The following is a 19,985-nucleotide window of genomic DNA, read 5'->3' as shown; positions in this document are numbered from 1 at the left end:
TTGTTTGCAAAACTTATTTTTATATAAATTGATTAAGGAAATGGTGGAAACCTGTTTGTTCATAAATAAAATATTAGCCAAGCATGTTAAAATGTTCTATCACCTGTGCATATTAACTTTTGAGAGTGCAGACTGTTTTGGTTTGTAGATATTTGCTTATAGTGAAATCTTTTCATAGAAATCAAAGAAGCAGACCACAAAAATAAAATTTTGGGGGGAAAGGGGGGGAAAAAAATAAAATAAAATTTTTTAATGCATTGTTATAAGCGTGGACATTTATGAAATTTAGACAGCTATAAATGTAATCATTTAATTAAATTTGTAATCACTGCAGTTTAGTATTTTAGTAGTATATAAGGTTTTTCATTGTGAGCAAATTTTCATAAAGAAAAAGAATGAAACCACATTTTCAGAAAAATAATCTACATGATATAAACAAGAAAATTTAATATATTTATATATTTTCCAACTATTTAATACTAACTTCAGAATATGAATAATTAGAAATCTACTGAATTCCCTAGTAAACCTTGCTACATATACTAATGAATATGATTTAGGTTTTTAGGAGGGCATATTTAAGTAATAATGGCTTTGGGGTAAACATATGTTACATACATAAGTCAAATTTCAAAGAAGACAATTTGAAAAAATACTATTATTGAATCTGTTTTCTCCAATCCATATTGGTAATGGGAAATCTAGAGGGGGGCATAGTTCACCGTTTCTGTGTTCTCTAGAGCCCAACATAGTAGCGAGTACATATCAGATTTTCAAAGTAACTCACTAGATAAAATGGATTATTTTTCAAGTTATTGTGAATCCTCTGCATATCTTATTTATTTATTTATTTTTATTTTTTAACATCTTTATTGGAGTATAATTGCTTTACAATGGTGTGATAGTTTCTGCTTTATAACAGTGAATCAGTTATACATATACGTATGTCCCCATATCTCTTCCCTCTTGCGTCTCCCTCCCTCCCACCCTCCCTATCCCACCTCTCTAGGTGGTCACAAAGCACCGAGCTGATCTCCCTGTGCTATGCGGCTGCTTCCCACTAGCTATCTATTTTACGTTTGGTAATATATATATGTCCATGCCACTCTCTCACTTTGTCCCAGCTTACCCTTCCCCCTCCCCGTATCCTCAAGTCCATTCTCTAGTAGGTCTGTGTCTTTATTCCCCTCTACATATCTTAACATGAAGTTTGCATTTGCACTGGGATACAACCTTCACTGAATCCTTATCTCCATAGGGGGCGCTCTGCTGATGTGAGCTCCTGTTCCACCTGTATTGCATAAAACCTGGATGATTTGTACATAGTACAGGATAGTTTGTGCCGAAAATCACATGTATAAGTTTGTCAGTGTTCCATCTATTTTGTTCTTGATTCTGTTTTGTCCTTCATTTTCAGAAAGAATTAAAATTGGTATTTTGCTCTCTCCCAGTCTCACTGTTTTAAAGTTTACATAGCTTCCTTGTTTCTCAAAAACACAGTTTGGCAAGTTACATGATTCTTATTCCTGTTTACAGATTAAATAATTAAGGTATAGAAATAACAAATAACTTTCCAAAGTTCATGTTCCTTAAGAGTTCTGGAAAGGGCCTCCTAATGACGTTTGTCTAAATATGCTGTATTTTATTTACTCTCCCATCAAGAGGACTGAAAACTGATTTTTAGAAATGAAGCATGGACCTAAAAATAATAGTTGCAATAATAGAATCGTTGCATTAAGAACTCCAGGGACACTATCCAATTTTTGCCTCAGCAAAGTGCTTCTCACACACATGAATATGTTCACATTTATAGGTAAAGTGATTGGCATTCAAAGGGTAGAATAGTAACCCTAGGACTGTGGGAAATAAGAAGTAAAAACCCAAAGGAACTTGCAAATTTACTAATATAGATTTAGCTAATTTCATTATTGAGCAGAAAATACTAGAATGAGTGTAGGTAGGCCACAAGTGGTTACCAAACTATAGTGGGTTTTCAGCTCTAATTATCTGGAATTTAAGGCTACAGGTTTTATACACCATCCTACTTTTAGGAAATAGCAATTATTCCATTTGCATCAGTAATGACGTTACGCTTACTCTGACATTCTGTTTTTCATAACTCTTTATCCATATCTCCTGAGGTTCCCCTGACAGTGCATGCCCTACAGATCACTAGTTGCATCTACAGTAAGGTTAGATTCAGTTTAACTTCCCCACAGAACACAAAATGGTAGTAAGCCTACAGACAAAATCAATATCTGTCTGATTCCAGCCCTGTACTTTTAATCCTTAAGTGATGGAATAGTAATTGTACACTGGAGATATACAATAACATTGGAGCAACATGGAGAGAGTCTGTTTCCATCCAGAAGGATTTAGTTTCCTGTACCCAGGTGTGAAATGTGGCCAGGCTATGCCAGTTCCAAAGGACAGCGTGAGCGCTGCAGAGGTGGGCAGTGAGAAGGTGATGCTTGAAAACAGTCAAATGCTTAGGTGTTTTTTTATTCTCGTCCTTCCTCAAGATACAGTCTTTCCAGAATCCTCTCTTACAAAACAGTTTTCTGATACGCCGAGGTTGCTTCTAACCGTTCCTGTTCAGAAAAGGAGCAGAGAACTATTTACTCATTTTAAGGCTGCTGCTACCAATGATTAAAACTAATAATATTATTCGTGCCTCAGATTTCTGGAACAGATTGCTTTTGTGTGCTCTTAAATGTAAGCAAATACCTGGTTGAGAAATGTAGGGCTACACTAACAAATACACAATGGGTACAATAGAAAACATATATTTATATCGTGGCAGTAGTAAGGCCTGAGAAGTAAACCATAACCTTGGCTTTGCCAAGATATGTCATTTAAACAGTGTCAATTTCAATTTTGTAATTTACAGAATGAGATTTCAGGCTGAATATTCTCTTTCAGTTTTAAAATTATAAAAAGATCAAGTATTAGCTTCTAGAAAAGCTTAGCAATGCTTTTTCAGAATAAGTCACTCTAAATAAGCAAATATTTAAATTAGCATTTTACTAATTTTAATTTCATGGATCTATTTATCTTTATAATATAAAATATTATATTAATTAATTATCTAATGTAATACATAAGCATCTCATTGTCTTTCACTGTATAGTGACAAAAATTCATTAATGCCAATTCTATTAGCTGTGATATATTAAGCAGTCTACACAATATATTAACTTTAAGATGTTTTTGTGACTTTTTTCTGTATATTTAATGTAGTACTCAACACTTACAAAGAAGGTATTGCATAACATAATAATAAATGAATTTTAACATATCACTGTACTTAAGAATTAGTGTTATTAGGAACATATCCTCAACAATATACTATTTCATTCTGCGATCAGTTATTTAGTTTTGCATGTTTTTTGTCAGCTTTGCAAAATTCTACCATATTTGAATGCAATCTTCTGAGACATTTCTGAAAAAATATTTCAATCAACATTTTGTTTCTAAGATTGTCCCTAATGTTGTAGCTATGTTGCTATTCATTTATTTTCTCTATGATATAAATAATCACATATTGCATCTCTTCAGCTGTTGTTGGACATTTGTAATTCCCTGTTGTTGTTCCTGTTAATTGTGCTGGTGGTGTATGTTTTCAAGAGATTTTCCTTCGGATATGATCCAAGGAAATGGCTGCATCTTGGACGTGAGAGTATACAACCGTATGAATTATTACATGTGGTTTACTTTAATTTGCAGTCATTCCCATTGGCCTATATCCAATCCAGCGCTTGGAGAATCTTCTCAGACTTCTTGATATTGTGTCAATATTGTTGAGATTAAATGATAACTTATTTTGGTTAAGCTGTATTTCTTTAAACACTATTGATGTTGAAAACTTTTTCACGTTTATTTGCCATTTATATTACTTCTGTTAAATGTTTGTCCTTCGTTTTACCCATTTTTATATTGAGCTATCTCTTTTTCTTATTGATTCAATACATTGCATTATATATTAGAGATACAGATCCTTTGTCAGTTGTGTGTGCTGCAAATATTTTCACTCATTTTGTGACATTTTGTCCTCTTTGTGGCATATTTGGAGGAAATGAAAAAAGTCACATTTCACTGTAATCAAATTTATCAATGCTTCCTTTATGATTAGTGCATTTTATATTTTGAAATCTTTCATGAGCTTTAATATATTACATGCTAATATCTTTTCTAAAGTATGTATAGTTTTTGCCTTATACATTTAAGTCCTTAATTATTTAAAATGTATTTTTGTGTATAGTGTAGTTATGGCCCATTTTATAATGATGATAATGACGTGGTAACAAGCTTTACTAAACCTATTTCTTGATCAATCTGTACTTTTCCCATTGATCTGCAATAGCATTATTACCATATATTAAATTTCTATATATACTGGATCTCTGGCTGTGTTCTGTTTTCTGTTTCTGTTTGTCTATCCCTTTGACACTGTCAAAGTGACCTGGGTTCTAATACCAAATAATAAAGCTTGATAAATGGTAAAGCAATTATCCTTTATTGTACTTCATACAAGTCTGGACAATCTTAGTAATTATAAATCTTAGAATCAGCCTTCATTTCTCATTGGATGTCTATTAGATTACATCAAAAATACACATCAATTTGGAGAGGCTGGCTTTATTTATGATATTTTGTCTTCCAACCACATAGGCAATATACCTCTTAATTACTTTAGATCTACTTTAATGACATTCAATAAAATGTTTTGCATATGTCTTTCATATACTTTGTTAGATTTATTTCAAGGATCCTTATAGCTTTTTTTATTAACTCTTGTTAGTTTTTGACCATTAAGAATAATGTTTGTTGTACTTTTTGTTGTTTGTTAAATGTATCCTTAATCAGCTTGAGAGGATACATTCTGTTCCTAGATTGCTAAGAGGTTTTCTTTTTTTTGATTCTGCTTTGTTTTGTTTAGAATGTATGGATATTACATTTTATTTTTTGTTTTCTTCTGTGTGTATTAAGATAAGCATCTATGTGTTTTTTTGTCCCTCCTTTAATTCATTAACTTTTTGGATAACTTTTATGCTTTATAAAATTCCCTTCATTTCTTCTCTCCCTCCCACCTGCCTTCCTTCCTTCCTTCCTTCCTTCCTCTCTCCCTCCCTCCCTCCCTTCTTTCTTTCCTTGGTTTAATGCCAAACTATGCAATCATTCCTAGAACTAAAGTGATGACAGACTTTCATTTCCATTCCAGCAGAGTGGGTTTGGTATTATTTTGTTTAGTCCAATGACAGCTAATATCTCTCATGAGTGGGAGCATATGGTATTGATATTAAAGTTTTACTGGCCACAAAAAACAAGTTGTAGAGTATTTCCTCATTACTCTGTCTTCTGGGGAAAAGATGTGTAAGACTGAAGTTACCTGTATCTTTAACTGTAGATAAAATTATCTAGGCCTGATTTTTTACCTAAAAATTGAGTTTCTTTAGTTATTGTAGTACTACTCTGATTTTCTACCTCTTTTAAAAGTACCTATGGCATGTCTAATCCATCCATTTTCTTAATGGATAATTAATTAATGGATAATTAAAAAATCCATTATCTTTAATATTTTCTGTGTATATATATATATATTCCCTTTTTCCTAATGTGTTTAGTTTTTGCCTTCTCATTAATTTTTCCATTGTGAATTCTTCAGTTTTAGCTTTGATGCATAAAATAAACCAAGCATTTATCTTTTCTTATTTCTCAGAACTAATAAACTTACTGAAATATGAGAAGACTGCACGCAAGAAGTATTTTAAAATATTAACTGTAATATTTTGATGTTTACCAGAGTTATATATGAATTCCATACTAAGTTCTAATTTAAATTATTCTTTATTTTTCCCCAAGTATGACTTGACACCGCAAACTGCATATATTCTCCTGTAAGAAAAATTTTACCCTGGTGTAAAGAACTTTACTTTCTATTTTCTCCAAGTTGATTTAGACTTGAAATCTTGAATGTTTTAAAGATTATGTGACTTTTTTTCCAACTACTCTGTTTTTCTTAGATTAATGATGAAACCAGTTGTTCATCCCTTAGACTCTGACAGCATACAATGAATTCTGACAACTTTCTCCCATTTCAGTTCCTGAATAACATGTAATTTCCTTGATATGACAAAATATCATTTTAGCATTCATGTCATGCCTTGGTGTTCATTTTTCATTTTTCTGTAAGTTAATGAGTTCTAACAAAGAGTGCCATCATAAAGTCGTCTTTTGCCAAAAGTCCTGCTGCAGCATATGGGGCTAGTGACAAGCTACAGTATTAAGGAGATTAGTTTTAAACCAAGCCTCTAAAGTGTGCATGGAAATACTAAATGTATCCCTATGTGTTTTGCAGACAATCCAAGTTTGCTGAGCCATGTCACAGTGGTCATTAGAGTTCTGGATGTCAATGACAATCCACCCGAACTTGCCAGGGAATACGATATTGTTGTCTGTGAAAATTCTAAGCCTGGCCAGGTAAGTTAATTTTTTCCTTCCTAGCATTTGAATGGAAGAAAAATAAGCAGTTCTATTTCTATTATTCTTAGATATAATCCTCAAAGATCCCCCAGTGTTATTTTTGTGCTTAGTAAAAATAATTTTATAAAGCTTTATTTTAAGTACCAAATAGATTTTTTGAGACTCATAGAAAATACATTTTCTCCAGATCCCAAATGTAATTCAACAAATGAACTCATTCATGTATGCATTTATTATACCAATAAAATGATATTGAATGATTTGGGTACAGCCCTGTATTAAATGAGGAGAAAACAGTGAACTCTTCCTGTCCTAATGAAGCTTAGAGACTAGAGTGGGGAGGACAGACTGGCCTGGTCTACATATTTTAGAGGGAATGAGGGAGTCACATACAGTGGCCATTGAGTGATATTGATACTAGAAGATGATTAGGTTTTAACATGAAGAGTGTGAATGATTGGTGGAGGTGGGGAGAGTGAAGGATGGAGAGAAGAGCTTGAACATAAGACATGAATCTGGATGTTACATGGCAGCCAGTTAAAGGAGCATGACAATTCCGAAGGGAGGCCAGTGTTTTGACGCCCATAAAGCAAGTGGGACATGGGAAGGGAATGCATCTGTCTTCTCTGCTGTGTAACAAATTACACAAACTTAGCAGCTGAAAACAACACATATTTTTCATCTCATAGTTTCTGCAGATCAGAATTCTGCTCATGGCTTAGCTAGGTCTTTGCAGAGTCTCATAAGACGTAATCAAGCTGAGTTCTTACCTGAGGCTTGGGGATCTCTTCCGAGCTCACGTGGTTGTTGGTAGCATTCAGTTACTTTCAGCTGCAGACCTGAGAGCTTCAGGATGTTCCTTGGCTCTTCAGTGTTCCCCAGAGTTCTGAGATGCCACCCAGAGTGTGTGTGTGTGTGTGTGTGTGTGTGTGTGTGTGTGTGTCATATGGGTTCCCCAACATGGCCACTTACTTCATCAAACAAGTAAAGAGAGTCTCTCTGGTGAGTCTGACAGTCTCATATAATGTAATGTAATCAGTGTAATATATCAACACTTTTGCCACATTCTATTGGTCAGAAGTGGGACGCAAGTCACAATGACTTTAGGGGAAGGGATTACAAAGAGGCATGCACTCCATGATGGACACCTTGAAGTCTGTTGGCCACAGATGAATTGAGAAAAGTCAAAAGGGTCTAGGTCCAGCTGAGTCAGATAGCCCCTTTTACTATCTTTGGCAAACCAGAATAAATATATCATCCAAAATTATTTTAAATCATTTTGAAGGTTGTGACAAAATTATAGTCCTGAGAAACATTGCCTTGTGTATTTGTGTATGAGGGACAATCAATTATGGCTTGCAAAAGTTATCATTGATTATATGTTTTAAATATTTCCAGGGGAGATATTTACATATATATAAATGGAAGGCACTTTATGTAAAAACATGAAATTTTCTCATGTTCATTTCTCACAAGAAAATTAGAAAATATGAATGAGGACAAAATGACTGAAAATTACATTTGAAAGTATTTACAGGTTATCTGGTTTACTCTTAGCAATGTATTAGGATTATCACTTCTAGTGCTTAAATATTTTTCCATATCACTATTTCAAAAACAGTATTTTATGGTACAGATATATAATGATTTACTTACCAAATCATACTTCAGTTGTGTTAGAAATGGATGCACACATCCTAGAATTATTTTCTTAACATATATTATACAAGTACAATTGAGAAAAATGTTAAACCTGCAAATAGAAAATTTCGATTTTAAAAAATACAGCCACTTAATATAGGATTTCATTTTTGGTAATAACATCAGATTAGACATAGTTGAAGAGAAAATAGTGAACTGGAAAGTAGGTTAGATTAAATATTCATGTTAAAGCATGGAAAGACAAGAAGATAGAAAGCATTAATAAGAATATGAAAGATATGAAACATGCAGGTCTAATACACAAGTTTTCCAATTCTCAGAGGGATATTAAAAAAGAGAACTGGGCAGAAGTAATATTTGAGGAGATCATGACTGAAAATTTTTCCATACTGTTGGCAAGCAACACGTCAAAAATTCAAGAAGCATAGAGAAAAACAAAATCAAAAATCTAAGCAACTGTTTACAAAAATAACTTTAGCTAGATGAACTGAAATAAAATTTCAGAAATAAAATTAAGTTTAAAATTTAAAACATCTAGAGAAAAAAGACATAATACTGTTAGGGGAAAAAAATGGATGTAGTGCTAGGCAAAGAGTTCTTGGATGACACCAAAAGCATAATCCATAAAACAAAAAAATTGATAAATTGGACTTGATCAAAACTAAACATTTTTGCTTTCTGAAAGACCCTGTTAAGAGGATAAGAAGAAAACCACATAGTTGGAAAAGATACTTGCACACCGTTTATCCAATGAAGGATTAGTATGTAGAATATAAAAATAATACTCAAAACCTTTAAAAGAACAATTTCAAACCTGATTATTTAATCAGGAAGAATGAAAGATTTTTAAAAAAAAGAAAAAAAGGAAAGATAAATCCAAAGAGCCAGAGATACTATCTGACAACCATGAATTCTTCTGTGTACCAAAAATAGTCCTTAAAAATAAAGACAAGAAAAACTCGTATTTGGGCAAAAACAACAAAAAAAGTGACAATTCCTTGCCAATACACACATTAAAGCTTTTTTTGGAAGAAGAAAAAGGAAAATAATCAAATTGGCATCTTGGAGTGGCAAGAATCCTTAAAGACCAAAGCAATCAGTAAATATATTGTTAACAATAAATTATTAATGAGTGAATAGAAAACAAAGGAATATTTTCTGGGGTTTAAAATATACATAGTATACATGGGAACAAGGTATCGGAAGGAAGGAGACAAAGTTAAAATATTCTAAACTCCTTAACTTTGGGGTAATTGATAAACTACTAATTTATAATAGATTTTATGTGTCAAGAATGAATGTAGTAATTTTTAGTTTAAGTAATAAAATAGTAAAAGACTATGTAACTAACCAGATAATAGAAATTGGAATTTAAAATACTCCTAAATAAAGTGATGCTGACAGTTTTATTTCTTGACCTTTATTATTTTTATTAAAATGTTCATTCAATTAAATAGTTCACACATTTACACAATTGTTGCATGTGATTTTACCTTGCTTTTTTATATTTTATGACACAAAGATAAAGGGAAAAAAATCTTTTTATATAGGACCTATTTTCAAAGATTCTAGAAGGGCATATTTCAAAACTAAAATGTAAACCTAATAAAATATGAAGTGTATAACCAATTTAATATTTCCAAAACAACCCTGTGAATTTCTGTGAAGTTTTTAAAATTCAAAGTTAGAATGACAAAGCTTCATATTTGCTGTTGAGATATAGTTTTGTTTTATAACACAAGATAGGCAAAATAAAAGAGAAAGGCTTAGTACACAAATTTATAATAGCTAGGTAGAAGTCATGGTAATTTTTTTTAAAACCAAGAAATAAGATAATAAATATGGAACAAGTAGAAAAATAAAAAGCAAGCAAATATAATGTAAACTTAAAGAAGTATATATCTTTATTTATGTTAAAATAAAATCACCAAAATATTTAAGAAATGTCTACTGAGATTATTGTGCTGAGAGTTTTAGTATGCTTTTACCAGAAACTGATAGAATAATCACATAAAATTTTATTAAGGAAACTGAAAATTGAATACCACAATTAACAAACTTTACTGTTTAACAAATGTAGAACATTGCATTGAACAACTTTAGATTCTGCATTCTTTCAAAGTTTACACAAAACATTGACCAAAATTTACCATATTCAGGACCACAAGGCAAGTTTTAATAACTTTCAAAGAAATGGCCTCATTTTTATTACAATAAAATAATGCAAGATACTAATTCAAAAATATTGCTAGGAAAATCTCCATCAGAAGTGAAGAAAGACAGTTTTAAATAAGCCATGAGGCAATAAAGTAATAAAAATTGAAAATATTTAAATGGAATGATAATCAAAATATACTGTATCAAAAAGGAAAAAAGGGCAATCAGTTTTTTACTCATTTTATGCTGACAACAAACTTTGAAATCAAAACCTGAGAAGGATATAATTTGAATTATAGATATTCTCTTTCATGAACATGGAAATATCATAAATAAAATATTGTCAAAGCAAATCCAGAAAAACTAATTACTTTAAAATGAAAAGGAGAAAAATTAAAATTCATTTTGATAGGTGAAGCCAAAGGTTTCGATAAAGTTAAACATTCATTAATAATAACTACTAACAATAGCGGTAATACTACTATACAGTAGTTGAAATTGTGAATAAAATTGATACTTGTGCTAAATATAAGGTCAATATAAATGTATTTCTTCTTTTTCTTTATCTTAGAGACAATTAGAAAATGAAACTTAAAACACTATACCATTTAATATCACTTTAAGAAAATAAAATATCTAGAAATAAATATTGCTTTTCTTAGGTGTCAATTACCTAATCTATAAATAACAACTTTTAGTAAACTTAGGACTTTTCCCTCACTGAATCTTTGTTTCTTTGGTTCCTAGGTTATTCAGAGAATTTAAACTTAGATCATTTGAAATGTGACATAAAGAATCAAAAATCATCAGCTTTTTTTAGATGTTTTCTTTTTAGATTATTTCTTCTAAAATTTTTGTTTTAATTAACTAATTAATTAATTATTTTTACTTCAAGGATAAAGTGTGATCTTGTATTAGGAGCACCTCACACGTACCAGTTTTGTAGGTGTAGGTGAAATTACTGAATTTCTGAGCAGATGATACTCAGCCCTTGCTCTTGGCTCAGCTGATCCTTCCCCTGTGGATTTAAACATCTTCTCTGTAATCGAAAATGCTAGTCTCAGTTTTCTGGCTTGAACTCTCTTCATATTGGCGTGTGACCTTGACTTTTTCCATTGACCTCACATGTTGTCCACTTTTTGCTCCTGCGGAAGTCCATTCAGGCATTCTCACTGGCCATGTTATCCTCTTAATGTCACATTGTTAGCCTGGGTCCTTCTGTTTTACCCTCTACACTGACCACCTAAACTCTGTATCCTTCCTAAGAAGTAATTTAATGTGATGTTGACAAGTGCTCTCTTCATCTCTAAAATGAAGAAAATTGTCAGAATTTCAGGGCCCTTCCAAGCCTGAGATTCTATGAGTATACGACTAGATAAATCTTAAATTCCTTTAAGTGTGGGGTGTCCTGTTCTCCTCAGGTGAAAAGTTATTCCATTTTTTAGAGAGGGCGTTTCTTTTGTGAGTCCCATTAACCATTTATATAGTATTTATCTTTTTTTCATATAACTGTTACTAGTTTTAAGACATAATTGCTAGACCTAGCCCCAAAGTTCTAATATATTTTAAGTTATGTGATTACTGCTTATTCTTTGTAAACTATATTCACATTTAGCATCATTGCTGTCTTTAGTATTGCATGATTTCAGATGTCACTGTAAGAAAACTGGATTCTTTATGTTATCTGAGCTTTTGTTTTCAACTCTTCACCAAAATGAATTTAGACTTTTCATCGAGGGAATAAAAACATCATTTTAAAATTATTGCTTATTACACCTGCATTTAAACAAATCATTACCCATTCATGTAGTCAATTGTATGATTAACCCATTACAGTGGAAGATTGTCTGAATCTTTCTTTTATTTAATTTTGAGGTCTTTGGTTCATTTACTCTTATGGTTGTAGCATTTCTGGAGAAACTGTATATTTTGATGCAGAGTTGGAATAGGAAACTATTTAAATAATGATTTGTGAAATAGCTTTTCTGAAGCGTGTTTGTATTGCGACAGTTCCTCTTTCTATGACAATTGCTTTTGGAATTACAGACTCGTCTGTTATGGATGTTGTGCATTTAAATGTAACAGCATGTGGCTACAGCAAAGAGACTAGTCTTTTCTGAAAGCAGAGGTTCAAACCACATGTAAGAACAGAGTTCAGGTTGATTCAGGTATCAATATAAACTTCAACAATATATTTCTCTGAGTTAATATAGTTTCCTGTTCTGAAAAATCTTTTAAGTACCTTGCATAAAAAAATACTAAAAAGAAAATCATGCATGCATGAAATTTGAAATCAGTTCCCAAAGAAGAGTGAATTCGAAATAGTTGAGATGTACCGGTACCTAGAAACTTTGAGAAATAACAAAGGGAATGCTTTCTGTCTTATTCGTATTGACTTTTCCCTCTGTATTTTTTCTTTTCAGAAGTAAACTTAGAAAACATAACATATAAAATAAAACATTTTATTACATAACACCAGCCTCTGCCCCCATGATATCCATGGTACTATTGATATTATTAACGGTACAACTTTGTATGAAAAATTTAACTAGATCAGTAGAGATTTTACGTCTTATCAAAGATAAACCTCAGCTAACTAACAAAAGTTGGTATTATTATCAAATGAACTGATCATTTGAGATCATATTCTAAGGCAAACTTTATTAATTAAAAGAAGGTGCAATTCGTTCCATAGAATTTCCTTTTTAATTTGTTTTAGTTAGGGTTAGCTCATTTACCAAATAGAAGACTATGTTATTTGTATAAATTTCTGACACTATTTTTCCTAATTAAAGTACTCTGGAAGTGATAGATTTTAAATATGTTTTAAACACATTTAAACAGGGGGATACATTTACTTAATAAAAGGAATATAAAATTGGTTTTAATTATTTTCTACCAAAAGAGAATCCTTATTCATGGGCATTATCAAAAAATTCTGCTAGTAATTATTTGTAAATACCATCCATCAATTTGAGTTTTCTCTCCCTTTGTTAGAGTAAATCTCAGATCTTTCAAAATAATCAAATACTTTATGTACTTATTGCACAATGTGCAAGTGATAGAAAACATTTGAGTCCAGTTAGAAGGAAAGAGAATCATAAAATTAATTTTTTATCGATCATACATCACCAGCTAGCTGCACAGAGAGCAGAGGTAGCACAGTGTAGACAAATCAATAAGTCTGAAAAAATGGTAGAAAATATTGATGAATGGAAACATGGTATTTATCTGATATCTGCCAGAAGTTTAAAACTTCTAAAAATCATAAACATGTTAACTTCTTAGGTATGTTTTCTATTAAAAGTCTGAGGAAACAAATGGAAATCCCATTTCCTAATGAAAGAGAAAAGGTGATTAGTAAAACAACCGAAGAAGAAATTGAATATACCTTCTCTCATCAAGAGAATATCTAGATTTAAAAAAAAGACCAACATACTAGGTTTTTAGAATCATCTCTCAGAAATATTATGGAAAAATAGTTAAGTACAGATGCATGTCCAACAGTTCTACAGAAGTTCAAGATGAATCGTTCACTGTTAAACAAAATGTGGTAACCAACTTATCATTTACTATGTAGATGAGACTGAGAACCCTTTCTGAGGAAGAAAAATTTGCCATAAGTGAGCTTCCTGGTAAATTGAGATTTGAAATTACCTGTATAAAAATGGAAGGGATATTTATATTACAGAGATAACCAAAAAATAGTAAACATAATATAATATGAATTATATCAGTGTTTAACACATTGAATAGGCTCATGTTTGTGAAAATTTAAGAAAATTTAAAATAAGTGATAAATTATCTTCGAAATGAGAAGTAAAGAAAATTGTTCCAAAGCATTGATAACAGAAAACATAAATAGCTCAGTTTATTTAAATTAATTGTTCTTTACCAATCCCCTCCAGAGTTACATTCTAGGATAAGAAGTGAACTTGCAAATGTGTCAGTATGTTATGAGGTATCATTGAGGAAATAGGATTGTAAATTGGAGAATCACAATGTATGAAGAATAAGAGTGAGAAGACATTTATTTTCCCAAAGAAAAATGTATACGACCGTCCCTTAGAATCTGTGGGGAATTGGTTCCAGGACCTGCCCCCCTCAGTATAACAGAATCCACAAGTGCTCAAATCCCTTATATCAAATGGTGTAGTGTATGCATATAACCTACACACATCCTCCCATATACTTTAAATCATCTCTTATAATATCTTATAATACCTAATACAATGTGAATACTATGTAAATTGTTGTAAATACAATGTAAATGCCATCTAAATAGTTGCCACTGCATGGCATCAAGTTTTACATTTTGGAACTTTCTGGAATTTTAAAAGATATTTTTGGCCCATGGTCGTTGAATCCACAGATTCAGAACCACAGACATGGAGGGTTGATAGTATTTGTTTTATCTAACCCTGAAAACAACTTTGAAAATTTGATATTTCAATTTGATACTAAGTAACTAACGTGTAGAAAATGTAGTTGTTTTCTTCAGATTTTGCACACTCTAAATGCTATGGAGCTTTTCCTGCGCTTGAGAAAAATCGTAAAGATTGCTTCTGATTAACCATCAGTTTATTCTATTTATAGTCAAAAGGCAATAACAAGAAAAAAAAAGATCTGTCCAGATACTAGTTGTGCTTTCAGTGAAAAAAAAACAAAACAAAACAGCAGCTATGTAAATTTTCAGTTCATAGATAAATAATATGGAGGGAAATAATGAAGAATGATAGAAACTTCTTGGAATATGTAGGGGGAAGGGCTTTCACCAGATCTCCTGCTGAGAAAGTAAATTCTGAATGGTGATGGGAAAGGGTATAAGGAATGAGCCATGGGAATATATGGAGGAGATTGATCACTTCTATACCCTGAAGCTCTTTCTTCACTTTCACTTCACTTTCTTCACTTTCACTTCATGAAAACACATGACCACTGGGAATACTGAGAATGACCACTCATTCTCAGTACCTTTATATTCCTCCTCATCTCCCTCACAAGCTAACGGTCTCAGTACCTGGAGAGGAATTTAGGTTTTAACTATGATGCATTTTGGTGGATTATCTCAACTGTAAAATATTGAAATACGGTGAAACTGAGTAAAATGTTCTTAGAAATCGTATCAATTTTTGAAATGCACGTACTATATTTCATATGCAGGAAATACTATTTTTCTGGCTCTACTTTCTCTCTGTTTTCAATTTCTCTAAGGAAAACCTGGAAAGAGGACACTTGAGCATTAGGATACTAATTTTTTTTCAAAAGGAAAATATCATCTTGCTTGTTTGTTTCAATATTACTTTTAAAGATTGTAATGACTATAACGATCGGAATGTGTATGCTGCTCTTAGGCTACCTGGGATTTTTTTTAATATATTCTAACTTTCTCTGTTCCTTAATGTGCGTAAAGTCCAAATTTGGGTATCGCTTTCTCTCAACCACTAGGGATTAAAAAATTTCATAAAGCTCTGGGTGGTCTAGTTTTACCTCTGCCAGATTTTTACAGATTTGAGGCACATCACACGCCTTTTGGGGCTGAGTCCTTGTCTCTAAAATACAGGGGCTGGATCATGATCTCAAAGGTCTACTAAAACAAAAATTATGATTCTAGTGCTTTTGCATTTGCTGACTGAGACCAACATGTACAGAAAGGCTGTTCTACATCAACACTGGGATACTGGTATTTGTGCAAACCATATTTCACATCTCCCCAAACAGGTGTTCACACAAAACCTTACAACTAATTGGCCCCAAGGTACTGTGGGTAATAAAGGAAAAAAAAAGTTAAATTGTTTGTGCCATGCTAGAAAATAAAGTGTGAATGATTATATGGTGTGCCATAATATATTTCTTAAAGTCTAATGCAAGGGAGAGCAAATTAGCTGATACTTTTACTTGAATAAGAATTTGAAAACACTCAAGTTGGATATTGAAAATGTTATAATATAATTAAAATCAAGGGAAGAAGCCAAATTAAATTTACTATTTAATTTTGTCTTTTCTGTAGGTTATTCATACCATCAGTGCCACTGATAAGGATGATTTTGCCAATGGACAAAGGTTTAACTTCTTTCTTGATGAACATCTGTCTATAAACCCAAACTTCACTCTGAAGGACAATGAAGGTGAACATGAATACATATATTTTTTGATCTATGTGGTATCTGCTTTGACTTGATATGGAGTAGGCCTGAACAGCTTTGCTTTATTCTTATATACTCATGAACAGCTTGCAAATCAACATTCAAAGTCAGTTTGATGTTAATGTGTTATGATCCGTGAATAGCTTGTGTTTAAAATTGAGCCATATGTACAAATAACTTTCAATGAGTTTATTCAGAAGCATCCCTTTAAACAAGAAATGTTCATGTAATATGCTCTTGGGCAAATTTTAAGAGAAATCTTAGCTGACAAACGTGTTTATGAGAACTGCTGCAACTGCTAGGTGGTGGAAAATATTTAAATTAGGATAAATGAAAAATATGTCCTAGGGACCATTAGAAAAGGAACTGCAATGTTTGAAATCATCTTGCTTTAGCAAGGCTATCAAGATGTGCTGTACAAATTATATTTCCCCTTGTTATTATGAATATTTTTCCAAAATATGGGTAGATACATATGCATAATTACAGAGCATTGTGGAAATTTTTGAATTATTTTTGTTTAAACTTCTTATTGTGTAGGGAAAAAAGAACATAATAACTAGAGGAGATTCACCATGATTTAGATTCCTTATTTGGTAGATTCCTCAAAGCTATGTATAAGTCATTCTTCAGTATGGAAGGGAAACAGCAAGCCACTCAATACGTACAGTGTTCTGACTGGCATCAACTTTCTTCTTCTCAAAACTAGTTTTTGATCACATATATCTGAATACACTGTTATTTAAGCTTTAAGGCGTGCCTCAGATCACATGAAAGAAACAATAGCACGTACATTTTGAAGTAGTTAATTCCTTCTCTGTACCCTTCATGGAGAAACATTTTCAAATTCAAGAAAAAATAAAATCACTAAATGACAACCCACTAAACATTTTTTCCATTATCCCTAAGCTTCCTTAAATAATCATAACAGGGATACTAAATTGTGCATGTGTCCATAACAAAATTCATATAAAAGTACCAAGCTTATTTGTCTGTCTCAGTTTAACTATCCCTGTGGTCAGCTGTACTTATGGCAATACATATTTATCCATGTTTGTGTACGACAAATTGTATTTAATTGACTATTGAACATTTATTTACATCTGAACATCCCACCTTACAATCCCAAATGTATTTAAATATTATAATTAACTATGCTAAATATCTGAAAATCAATTCATATTTTCCCCTATTCAAATAGTTGCATAATTTGGAGAGCATTAAACTTTCTACTTTAGTAGATTGAAATTTACTATATTTAGAAACACATATTTAGAAATCATATTATATTTCAGTTGAATTTTTTCCATTCCAATAAAAATTTTACTTACATTTTAAAAGTAATTTTAATTTGATGTTATAAAGAAAAATTGACTTAGATTTGAAGATGTGCTGTAATCAAGCTATTTAATGTAAATAACTCCCAAAGTATTTTAGAAAAACAAGAGAATTTTATTGTTGTTGAAACCCACACTAGTGACTAAAAGTCCTTCATTCAAGATTATTATGCCTGGAATTTCTCAGTTTAACTAATGAATATATTCAAAAGGTCTCATTTTAGTTATATGACAACATTACCAGTGCTGGAAACTCACATTCCAAAAATTCCCCTCAAATACGTACACACTTTTGAAAGTGTTTATAATGCCGATGTAAATTTTTTAACATTTATTTTAACCATATATATGAAGGCTTTAAATCAGCTGTGCCATCTCAAGTATGTGATGCCTGTGGGCAGTTGTATGGGAGTAAAGATGTTTTAATTTATTTTTAAATTCATTTAATTTATTTTAAACATTTTTGGGAATTGATGAAATTATATATAACACAAATAATTTCTTTCAGATAGAAAAAGCAGCAATTTTCTGAAAAAAAGATACTAGCACATAGGTGAAAACACATGCTTGAGCAAACAGCCTTGTTTATGCTAGATAAGACAAGCCACCAAACTTCTCTCAACCTCAGTTTTTACATCCTTAAGTTTTGGTTTGAAATATCTACTTTGTAGCATTGGGGGAATTAATGATGCTGTATAAAGATATTAGAGTCAAGATGGCTTTTTCTATAAACAGAAGGCAGTTATGGATAATAATTTATAAAGATGAAATTTAAAATGGAATAGTCATACCAAAATGAATATATAATATATACATATATTCATGGGTACATAAACATCTCTCTGGCCATCAACCAGAACAAACTACAAAGAGTAAGAGTCAGCAAGTCCAGGCCTACTGGATCCTTCAGCTTGGTCATTGCATTCTGTGAGTTAGTAAACATTTACATGCCCCCAGAACATAAAGAAATCTAGAAGGAAAAATTAAAACCATTGTTCTTCTGTGCCCCCTGCTTACATGAATATGAATATTCAGGGAACAATAGAAACAAGACAGAGACTCCAAGCCAGGATGAGTGATCAGGAAGCCATTGGTTTAGTGACATTTCCAAAACTGCTTTATGGCAAACAGTGAGTAGAGACAAAAAGCTGTTTCCAAAATTAGACAGAGAGAAATGCATATTGTTGTGTATGATAAATCTGAAAGTCAAAAAATTAAAAGATAGTCAATAAATAATAAGAAATAAATCAGAAAATGAATTCACTCGGAATCATGCAAAATACATAAATGAACAGAAAAATACTTGAATATTAGCAGGTTTAGCATTTTCAAAATTTAAGAAAAGAATTTTTTTAAAAGAACAAGAAGTGATTATATGAAATGATACAATGAAAGAAAATATTTATATAAAAATAATTTTTAACTCCTTATTAAAATAAAACTACAGTTTTTGCATAGATAGAAAAGTATATAAAGTGACATGAAAATATATAGATGTTTAGCGTTATATACATAATTATATATAAACATATATACAGAAATTAAAATTTTAAATTTTGTTTATATATATGTATGTATATATGTCATGTATACATAAAATATATATTAAAATATAGGTATTAAATATATAGAAATGTATATAGAACTATATCTAGAAATTACATAGATTTAGTTATACATATAGACTATATAGATATAAATTATCCATACATTTAAAATTTATGTGTAAACATATGTATATATACATGTATGATGTATATATGTATATGTGTATATATATGTATATGTGTATATATATGTATATGTTGTATATACACACACAAATACAAAGAGAGAACAATAAAAAAAATGCATTACTTCTAGACTGGACACAGAGAGATTTAACAAGTCAAACGTAAAATCCATTAATTCAAGCAAACGAAGTTCCAATACGTCAAAATTTTTAAAAATTGTGAGAACACTTAACAGATATGGAATATAAAATATTTGGAAGAATTAGAAAGAAATTATAGCAAGCAATATATGTAGATAAAATTGCATGACAATTTTTCAAAGTTGAAAATATGTGGACCCACGGGCTTCCCTGGTGGCTCAGTGGTTGAGAGTCCGCCTGCCGATGCAGGGGACACGGGTTCGTGCCCCGGTCCGGGAGGATCCCACATGCCGGGGAGCGGCTGGGCCCGTGAGCCATGGCCACTGG

The 19,985-nt window shown here is 31.6% G+C and overlaps 1 protein-coding gene across 1 annotated transcript in view; it reads left to right on the top strand.

Moving 5' to 3' along the window:
- CDH18 (cadherin 18) overlaps positions 1-19,985 on the top strand; it is a 498,169-nt gene that overhangs the window by 450,939 nt on the left and 27,245 nt on the right. The window contains exons 9-10 of the mRNA XM_024121138.2: positions 6,359-6,480; positions 16,313-16,430. Of these exons, the coding sequence (XP_023976906.1) occupies positions 6,359-6,480; positions 16,313-16,430 (240 nt within the window). The remainder of the gene's footprint in view (positions 1-6,358; positions 6,481-16,312; positions 16,431-19,985) is intronic.

This window comes from Physeter macrocephalus, chromosome 8 (genome assembly GCF_002837175.3).
Source record: "Physeter macrocephalus isolate SW-GA chromosome 8, ASM283717v5, whole genome shotgun sequence".
Classification (NCBI taxonomy): Eukaryota; Metazoa; Chordata; class Mammalia; order Artiodactyla; family Physeteridae; genus Physeter; species Physeter macrocephalus.
The sequence above is the reverse complement of the archived record's forward strand: the minus strand, read 5'-3'. Positions and strand labels throughout refer to the sequence as shown.